The following is a 10746-nucleotide window of genomic DNA, read 5'->3' on the forward strand; positions in this document are numbered from 1 at the left end:
AAGATTTATTTCAGGATTTGACAAGTTTACAAAACCTGACTGAGGAAAATACCTGACTGACATCTGGGAATATTTCAAGAAGTTACACAGTATCTAAATTCTAAATGTAAATTTGTCTTTTAACATCTTTTCTGCTTGAGATTAGCTATTCTTTATTTCAGCATAGCTGAGAGCAGAAACTTGAGGCATTCTTGCCAAGTCACTTCAACCATTCCAGGGAGAACTGTGCCTCAGATCCAGCTCTGATATACAGGAACAGCAACCTTTAACATGTTACACAAACATACTGAAAAATGAGACATTGGGGTCATTTAGATATTGAAATGCAAAAGAAAAGCCAAACAAGTTTTGTCCCAGCTTGGAAAGAACAGCATCAGCAAAGGAAGTTACCACAGCAGTCACAGCTGCCAACAAAACCAGGCCAAGATGAAAAAAACGCTGGCAGCACCAGGAGAACTGAGTGCCTGGAAGGACAGACACACTGGCTCACAGGAGCTCATCAACTGTTCTGGGAAGCTGTTTTTTACCACAGCTCACAACTGCACATGTCAAACTCTACCCATGCCACAGGAGCAATGCAGACTTGGCACTGCCTGCCCACCTCTCCCTGCCTGGGGTCACAATTCCACACCAACTGCACCCAGCTTTGCAAACCTACACCTGCCACACAAAACTGGGCCACAAAACTACAGCCTTAAAATGCTTTTGAAAAAGCCTGGCAATTTTTATGAATATCCATTTTTATGCAATCCAGTAGACTATCATAAACCTTGTGACCTCGTTTTAGCATTATGGCTTTGTTTCTTTTTTTCCTCTCAAATTCATTTTTAGGTGATGAAGCAGGTGAAAGTTTTCAAGCAGGAAGCACCAGTTTTGGCTAACAAGCTCAAAGGACCTGTTTCAAAGGTAAAAGTTAGTCAACCAATTATATCTGAGTAGGTACTTGTCTCATATAGCATTGGCTAAATTCAAGATTGTAACTGAATTCAGTATCTAGAAAGGGAAAATCTGTGTTGGCATGAACAGATGTAAATCCATGGGGTTTTTAAACTGGGAAGGGAAAAAGAGACTGCAAAGAGCACCAGTTCAATTAACTGTCTCCCAGCACTTAAACTACCCACAAACAATAATTCCTAATTAGCCTAAGTTAGCCTAATTTCTCATGCTGAATTCAACTACAACAAATGCTAAATACCAAGAAAATGTGGTATAAAATAATAAAGTGCTAATAGAATGGACTTGAAAGACTTTTTTTGCAAAGGATTTAGCATTACAAAGTGTCATCAGATTTTAAAAAAAAATCCAGTAGGAGCAGAAAACACCCATTTCCAACACCAACATCCATGTTAGAGAGAAGTCATCCAAAACCACCTAAAAGCATATTCAGGCAGAGAGTACCTGTATCAGTTTAAAATCACAGGCCCTTCCTCCAAACACCCTTTCACAAAGTAACACCAACAAAACACAAAAGCACACAAGACATTTAACTGCTCTAAAAGTATTTAAGCCTCCTTTAATATGTTCCTTCATCTATTTTAAGAGAGGAAATCTATTTTAACCTGCTGAAGAAAGCAAGACTTCCTGCACTAACATATAAAACCAAGGCACAACTCAAAGCTGTGGGAAGAATTCCTGCTCCCCTTTATTTCCCAGACACCTTGCCCATGCAGCATTTAATATAATGCAGACATTTCCCAAATCCTTCACTCTGACTTAGGTTCTAACTAAAAAGTAGGAGCAGTTTTCATAGTGCCTAAAAAGCCCTATTTGACTAACTAATCTGTGCAAAGGTTAACTCACCCAGCAAATAATGGGGTGTCAAGTCCAAAAAAATAGGGGAAAAATGACTAACAATAGTTTTCTTACATATTGTAGTTCTCAAAAATAAAGTACAACATAAGTGATAACTGGTGAAAGGGGACACAAGTAAAATCCAAAACTAGACAACTAGATGTTGTGATTCCATTTGCATACATCTCTTATTGCCACAAAAATTTTTAAGAAATTATATAAAAACCAGAAGATGTGCCATTTTTATATATAGATGTACTGTTTATATATTGCAGCAGTACCTGGTTGAAATCAGACTGCTGACTTTTGCTTCCTTTAAGAAGTGTTCTAGCATTCCCCTGTTTTCTTCCAAAGCAGGAAGGGCCTGGGAATTACAACTGAATGCCAAGTTTTTAACTCTGGTGCTCTTAAAGACCCTTTTCTCTCACGCATTATGAAAAAAAATGAAGCCAAAAAAAATTATAAAACTGAGAAGGAAAATAATCCAGGCCAGGAGACAAAACAGAACAGAGCTAGACAATGGATTTGGCAAGACAGGGCTGAGGAAGCAAAAGAAGAAAACAAAGTGGGAGGGAGGCTGAAAAGAAGGAACAATATAGAGGGAGAGCAGATTTAGCTGGTCAAGAATGGAGGGAAAGGGAGGGAAAAGGTAGGAATGAGGGTTCTAAGAGCAGCTGGTTCTAAGGGCAAGCTGGGAAAAGCCTGAAACTGGACATGAGGAGATTACAACTGAAACAAGAACAAGCAAGGGGAGTGAGAAAATGGCCATAAAGGGAGATGCCAGGCAGAACCAGCCCATGGGACAGTGGGTTGCTGTCAGAGCAGGCCCTGTCAGCATCAGCCCCACCTATTCACTGCCTTAGGTTGGCAACAGCCACTGTGATGGTGCAGGACAAGTCAAAGAGGAAAACTGGAAGTTGAAGGAGTTGTGGGGGGACAAGGTTGGGTCACTCCCCACCCTCCAGCTCCTTTTTCAACCAAGTGACCTCGTTGATCCTGTTGGCCACGTGGCTTCAGGAGCCGACAGACACAAGGTGGGATGTGCAAGGAGAGGCTCAGGAGAAAGTACTGCTTGATTTACTGACATCTTTTATCATTCCTGGCAACTTGTGTGGCCTCATGAATGCTGGTGCAATGTGGAAAAGGACCAGGGTGGTGAAGAGACAGGGACAGGACAGCAAGGCTCCAGCCAGGATGAAGTCAAGTCTGCCACCACTGCAACACATTCCTTCCCAGGGTGACTGTTAAGTTCCAATCCACTTCTGCTGTCACAAAAAACTCATAAATAAACCAGGGCAATTTCCTCTTCTAAATCCCTGAGAGCAGTCAGCTACTCTTCTCAGTTATACCACTACTCTTGGTAGGTTTATAGGAAATTTCCAAGTGTCTGAGTAAAAAAAATTCACTTTTCAGAACAGACTGCTGAAGCCTGAGGTAACTCAACAGACCTTTCTCTTCACTCTTTTGGCCTTCCCTCTCCCTCCTCAAAAAATAACATAAAACAAAAGAAATCACTTAAAGAACAGGATTAAGTCAATTAGCCAGTAATAATAGATTTGTTCCCAGAACAGCTTGCTACCAAAATTCAGTGGAGTACTGCACACAAATAATTTGATCCTTACTCATGTTACCACAAGAAGTTGATATACTCCAGAAAATAATTAAAAAATAACATTCATTCATAAGCTTAAGTTTTAGTATGTAAATTTTCTTAAGCCATTGCACAAATACTCCATTCCAGGTTTTTAAACTACATTCCATTGTTTTCAAATATCAGTGAGATAAACCCTGATACAAAGAGAAATGGAATGGTGAGCTGAGAGAACCAGAAACAGGCAAATACTAGAGAGGGGTTCTGGATGGGCACTTTATTACTCACCCACAGTGCACATCTGCAGCTCACAGGCAGATCTGAGTAACAGCTCACACAACATTAAAATGCAATAGCTGAGATTACATTGTTATACCTTTCCCTGAACCAAACAATTTCCAACAGCTATAAAACATATGATAATCCAAAACCTCTTTGTGTTTAATATGAATTTAAAATCTTTCCAGGCCTTACAAATTATATGCATTTCATCTTCTCTCCAGGATACAGACAAGGGACTGGAAGGGTTCAGGCTGGGCTGAGGGCACATGGCATAGCAAAAACACAAATTTACAGGAGAACTCAGTACTGCATTTAATATCCACACAAAGACTTCCCCTGAGCAAACAATTCCAGCTTACCTTGACACAAACTTGCTCATTCCAGAATCTTCTCCAGATTCCATTACGATGTTGAGATCACTAATAACAGAAGACACCTTCTCTTTGCTCTAGGTTGGAGAAGTAGCAACACAGTATTTTAGAAATTCCTCTAGCAAGGAGAAAAATATATGTCTATTTGCATATAAAGTAGAAGCATTTGCATATACTTCTTTCTGACTGCTATAATTCTTAAAATAGCATTTTTTTTAACTACAGCTTGTATGTGTGGACAGTTTCCTTCATTTCAACAGCAGTAGTATTATCCACACAACAAGGCTTTTGGAATAACACCTGAACTTTTCAGCATAAAGAATATATATGTATAAAAGAATGTTCATCTACTTCCTTTCATGTCAAGTCCACTTTTTTAAGATTCTTCTCATTTTCCAACACAACCTCTAGCTGCCACATATAACAGAAAAATCAAATATAAGGTTTGATCTGTCAGTTTTCCTCTGTATTATTTTATTTTAAAGCCTATAGTTTTGCCTCAAATTCCTGTCCCTTTTTACAATAATAACTGCTACTCAGGAATGTGTGCATGATAATAAAACCAAAATTATTCTAAATTAAAATATCTAACAACCTGCTAAAAAGGAGAAAAGAAAGTCAGAGGGTAGAAATAAAGCCACAAATGAAGTCAGTGCTGTTTTTCTGAGCATTCTGGAACACACCAGAGTAATGGATTGGATAACAGTGAATTAAAAAGCTTAAAATCGGGGTTTGAAGAACACAGCAAATGCTTCACTTGAAACTGGAGACTTGGTACTTTATTTTTCTTATACCCAGTCACTACAAGCAAATGGGAATGGCAACAGAGGGAACCAGCCAAGCTGGAGTTAAAAGCACAGAGATCTCAGCAATCTGCACTGGCTGGACAGCAGTGCTGCCAACACTGCCAGCACTAACCATGGGAAAAGCCAACCAAGGCACTACAAAGATTAGTGGAGTGACTAAGGAACACCAGGAAAAGCCATTTTAGGGTTAGAGCAGAAGGCTGAGCACGGGCATGGAGTGGCAGAGAAGCTGCCAGCAGCCACCAGCTGATGTGCTGCCCTCGGGAGGGACTGGATTCCCAAGGAGTGGGTCACTGACACACCAAAATGCCACCTTGGGGCCAAACAAAAAGGTTTAAAAGGAAAGCTCTTGCCAAGAAAGCAACTCTTCTTGAATGATTGCTTTCTCAAGAGGCTTACACTTGTTCTGGCACATTTTCAAGCTCATTGTTTGTGTCTTCTCCTGGTCCTATGGAGCTGAGTTAACTGTACTGTAACTTCACTACCAGAACAAACAGCTACAGCTAACAATGTGAAAAAAACTGTTCTTGACCTTCTGCTGCAAACCAAGGTATCTGTTACCTGCTGGGCACTTCCCAAAACCAGCTGTCACCTTCTATTTCTCACCACAGGTAACAACTGAGCACTACCTTGCCCGTGCTGATGTCAGGGCAGGTTATTCTGAACACCATGTTAGTGCCATCTCTTACAAACAGGCTTCTTTTATATGCAAGAAGCCAGAGGTACAAACAAATTAAAGCTGAACTACCAGGTCTTAATCTGGCCTGAAGTCACAGTTTTCCTGGAAGTTATGGGGGTGGACTCCTGCATCCTCAGGATGTACTGACTTCACTGCAGGGTGACCTGCACAGTGTATGAAGGCACAACCACGATGCCATTCCTTTTACACCACAGGAACAGCCAGCTGGAACTAGGCAAAATCTCTGATTGCAGTTGTCAGCAACCTAGTCATGAGATAAGCTTTTGCACTATAAAGAGTAACTTTTTATCATATAAATTACAAAAAGGCACACCTTAAAAATAGTATCCTTAAGCTTAAATTTTTAAATTCTATCAGAATCTAACCAAATTCTATCAGTCCTAACCAAATGAAAATACAGAATTGGGCACAATGGTAGTCTTTTGCAACTCTAAGCAAACCATTCTGTTATAATTTGTTCAACAGCTAAAACACACTATGGTAGAGTCTCAGAATAGTTTGGGTTGGAAGGGACCTGAAAGATCATCTTGTTCCAACCCCCTGCTGTGGGCAGGGACACCTTCCACTAGCCCAGGTTGCTCCAAGCCCTGTCCAACCTGGCCTGGAACACTCCCAGGGATGGGGCAGCCACAGCTTCTCTGGGCAACCTGGGCCAGGATAATTAAGTCAATGCAAAAACCTCCATCACATTCAAGTTCATCTGCAATCACAAAACTCAAGTGAAGGGACAGAAATGACTGTTTGAAACAGTAAGTGCCCTTCTTGACTTGGTTACATAACACGAAAAATAAACCCCCAAACTTGTGTATTGTGGCCCAGTTAAAAACTGTACTCTTCATTGGTGCCTGCTGCAGCAATTTACCATTTTCCACAACATTTCCATCACCCACACCACACAAATGCACAAAATAGTGGCAATCCAAACTTCAGGTAAACTGATACAACTTAATATGCAATGCAGGGGGTGTAAGTTAGAGCTGGTCATGTACTTGTATAAGAGAAAAACAATTCATAAAAAAAATAACAAAATTATACTTTTTCAAGTGGGTTTTAAAAAATATCTATACACTTGGTATTCCCTGTCTCCCTCTGGTGATCTCAGCGCTCAAGTAGCCCCAGCTGCAGGCATTAGGCAGCCAAGTGCTGCCACACGGTGGTGCAATGGCTTTAAGCATCACCAGCGTCGTTAGCAGTAAATTTAACACCCCGTTGCTCCTCTGAGCTCCACTGACACCACAGGATGTCGGTGCACACAGCCTGCAGGAGATGCAGCTGAGAGAGGCACAAACATCTCACCGGGCCTCAGGACTGGTGCAGGATGTTTCTGTGCTCAGAGCTGAGTTTTATACAAGGAAATGGTAAAGTGGCATCTCAAGGACTGCATGTTTCAAGTCACAGGTGGACTTCAGAGGTTGAAGGACAACCTCTGTCAGCTGAAGTCCTGCAGTTTCCAGTGATGCAATCCACGTGTGACTATTAAATACTCAATTTCCAAATTCATAACATGGCTTTTCTTAAGATTAGGAATGGCATCTTTACATAACAAGGCAGTTTACTGTCAGTTCAATCTATACTATCAGTTCAATCACATTAACTCTAAAAAAACCCCAGCACTGACATTTGTCCATTTGAAGTTTTGTTTGTTTGCTTGGTAGTTGCCTTTTTTTTTTTAAATATCCATTGATCCTTACCTGCACTTCAAGGAGCTGGAATTCCAGTTGAAAAGACAGGGAGTGACAATTCCCAGACAACCTGTGCTTCTGCACTGTTCTGTCTCTAGCTGTTATAAAACAGAAGTTACCAAAATAATCAATTACAATTCTACTCAACAACTGCTGCATTTCTTCCCAACTGATACCAGCCATGTATAAAGAATTAAACATGTTTAAAGAAACACACCAGATTTCCCAGGAGGCTGTCCCTTTCCCACTATGCAAAGCACAATATTTACTCAAACTGTTTTGTCAATAAAGAAAATCTCGTTGTATTTCCAAATAATTGTCTCTCTGCTAACACTGGAAGTAGAATTACAACACAGGTTTGCAGATGTAATGAACTGCAGCGATATTCTCAGCACAGAAAAGGCTACAAAACTCCTTACTTTTTTCCACTGTTTTCTTGGAATGACTTGTGAACTGAAAACCAGTGAGTTTCATCAGAAAGGACAGATCTGTTTCTAGACTTTCAAGCTGAGCTTTCAGGTCTGATGGAGATTCATGTCCCTTGGATTCTCCCTGCGTTTCCCTCTGGAATGATTTTCTAGAATGGGAAAAGAAAAAAAGAAAATCAAAAGGGCAAAAGAGCTGGATGTGAGAACAGGTTTTGTCCCACCAGTACAGCAATACCACTAAATAAGAGGCATCTGAAATGGGATCTGATGGTTTCCAGATCAAGATCAGTTTTCAAGGAGTCAAACCTCAGTTGGATCATATTGCTGGGAACAGCAAACTACTGAGACTGACACAAACACTTTCTGCTCACTGCCAGGTAGACACAGCCTTTATTACAAATCTGGAGGTGCAAGTGTCCATTTCAAGGAACAGCCAACAAAAATGAGCTAAGATGCCTTTACTCATCTAAATGACTTATTTTATCCATGGATTATACATTTACTATGAAATATCAGTTAAATAATGGGATTTAAAAGCCACAACGTGGCACTTCTTTAGCACATAATGAGTCACACCTCTGCATGTCCCCAACCTCTCTCTTTTTTTCCCCTTTTTCCCAAATAAACACCCCCTGAGTTGTTTGACAGGGCACAATGGAAACGTGGCCTTTGCAGCCAACAGCTCTGCAGGGCCCACACAGTAACACCCCTGACATCATGCTCAGACTGCCTTGTAAAGGACAAAGAAAGCAAAACCCTAAAAACCCACAAACCACCAACAGAAGGCAGCAAAGACAGATCAAATATTTATTATTTTCATTTTTTTCCTATATAGCCCATTTTCTAAACAAGATCAGCACTGTAAAAATAAGCTTTTGCCTCTGTGTTAGGACTTCCCTTATCCCAAACAATTCTGACACAGAAACACTATTAATGCAATGTGTGAAAAAAGGCATACATTGACTTCAATATCTCCTCCTCAGAAAAAAAGGTGGATTCTTGCTGGATATCTTCGTACTTTTCTGTCAATAGTTTTATTTCTTCTTCCAGTGCCTGGATTTCATCTTCATAAACTTGATAAATGTTGTTGTCCATTTCTCAGAATCAGTGTTACTCCACAAAACAGAATAACTATATTTCTCAGGAACAAACAAACACAGAATTAATTTTTAAAAAATGCAAATGTAACATTAGGCAATTGTTTCTCCTACCTCTCTACTTAAAATGAGACAAATTAATTGGATATTATCAGTTTTGAAAACTAAAAAACTGGTACATACAGGTTTTAAACATCCCAGGGAGCTCTGACACCTACAGTAATTTATACCTCCATAAAGAATTCTGTTTGCTATGGAAGATTAAACTAATATTTGAACCTTGATTCTTAGGAACCAAATTTGACAGGAATTCTGTCACCAGCTTGAAAACAGAATTAAGCTTGCAGTAAAACTGTCCTTAATGCTACAGTGCCCTGTCATCAACCTAACACCTGCTTAAACCCTAGAGAGTCCACCCAAGCTGATGTTACAAGAGCAGAAAAGTCACTTGTTCCGTAATTCTGGATGTAACAAACCTTCCTACAAAACACAACTCACTCAGCTCAAAGCATCACCAACAGGAGAAATCATACCTTTGGCAAACCTGTGAAAACAGGCAGCTCCAGATAGCAGCAGGGATGGGACAGAGAACTGATCTCTGACTTGACATGGAAAAAGAAAAAAAAAAGGAGAGTTTTCTTCAAAACAGATATTAGTTTTGGAAAAAAAAATCGTAATTTTGTTGCATTGGTTCCTCAAAGAATTAATTAAATCCAATCAAAGCTGAAATAATTTTAAGACACAGGTCACTGCACAGCCTCCAAAGACAAAGTTAAATTAGGAATCTAATGGGGTCAAAGGCTTTAAGGATCTTTTTAACTAATCATGACTTGATCCAGGAGCAGATGCAGCTGGTTTAAATTTGCTGTAACAGAACAACAGACTGCTCTGCAGGTAAAACCCAGTCCTAATCAGATATAAAAACAGGATCCAGGTGTGACCAATTCATCCAGCACTCAGCTGGTGAGATGAGGCACAGCTGTCCCTGACACAGCACCATGATCTGCCTTTTGGTTAAACACCAGCAAAGAGGCACAAACTGCAACCATGTTTCACAAATAATTCAAAATAAATAAACCTCAGTGTTCAGGGAAAATAATAATAACCTGACACATTCAGAGGACTGTAGAGGATATTATGCAGCTCGACACTGATGTATTAATATTTTCAACCAGGAAAAAAACATAAGTTGACTTCATGTGTTTTTAAACCATCCCTACTGTACCTGCAAGATCCACACTAACACTGTTCAATAAAAAGGGATGAGGGGGGAATAGGATTTTGATGGTTTATTTCGTAAGAAAGAGCATCTGAATAAGACTTATAAGAAAATAACATTAAAACATGTTTTGCACTAGAAACTCAGTGAGTAAATAAAGAATATGCAATTAAAGAATCGCCAAGATTGTACCTAATCATGACTGACCCTGACATTTTGAAGCAATTTGGTGCATTAAATGCCAACATGCAAGAAACAGAAGTTCTCAACTTTTAATGCACCCTATTAGCTTGGGGGGATTTTTTTTTTAACTGGATACAGTGAGGAAAGTTATGGTCATAATAAAGAGCACGGTGGGGAAAAAAGAAAAATATTTCAGCAGCCAGAACTTTACCCCTTTACCCCAGAACTTTTACCCTTTTGCTGATCCCTCTTTTAACAGCAATAACAGGACACACAAATTGCTTACAGCTACTTGAACCAAAGGCTTTCGCCAGACTGCAGAAGACTCAAAGACTTGTGACCGCAAAGAGCTTTAACTCCAGAAAACAAATACCCATTGATTAATTATTTTTAAGTAAATAAAAACTTCTGCAAACAGGCAAACACCTCTCCTCACCCTAAGCATGCACACGTATATCACACGCGTGGATATACCGCATAAATGTGTATATTTATGCATGCTTGTGCACTGACAGTACATATTCCACATTGCTACATACCTGCCTGGCTCTGAGAGGGGTCGGCGGGACCCGGCGCTCAGGGAGCGGAGAAAGGAG

The 10746-nt window shown here is 40.0% G+C and overlaps 1 protein-coding gene across 1 annotated transcript in view; it reads right to left on the reverse strand.

Moving 5' to 3' along the window:
• The window catches only part of CENPP (centromere protein P), a 125374-nt gene extending 116596 nt beyond the window's left edge, over positions 1-8778 (reverse strand). The window contains exons 1-4 of the mRNA XM_051793200.1: positions 8610-8778; positions 7643-7800; positions 7233-7321; positions 4024-4112 (exon numbers count right to left, since the gene is read on the reverse strand). Of these exons, the coding sequence (XP_051649160.1) occupies positions 4024-4112; positions 7233-7321; positions 7643-7800; positions 8610-8746 (473 nt within the window). The 5' untranslated portion in view covers positions 8747-8778. The remainder of the gene's footprint in view (positions 1-4023; positions 4113-7232; positions 7322-7642; positions 7801-8609) is intronic.
• Positions 8779-10746: the final 1968 nt, after the last annotated feature.

The sequence above is a fragment of the Manacus candei genome, unplaced genomic scaffold, assembly GCF_025592945.1.
Source record: "Manacus candei isolate 608988 ecotype Guabito, Panama unplaced genomic scaffold, ASM2559294v1 h1tg000036l, whole genome shotgun sequence".
In the NCBI taxonomy this organism is placed as follows: Eukaryota; Metazoa; Chordata; class Aves; order Passeriformes; family Pipridae; genus Manacus; species Manacus candei.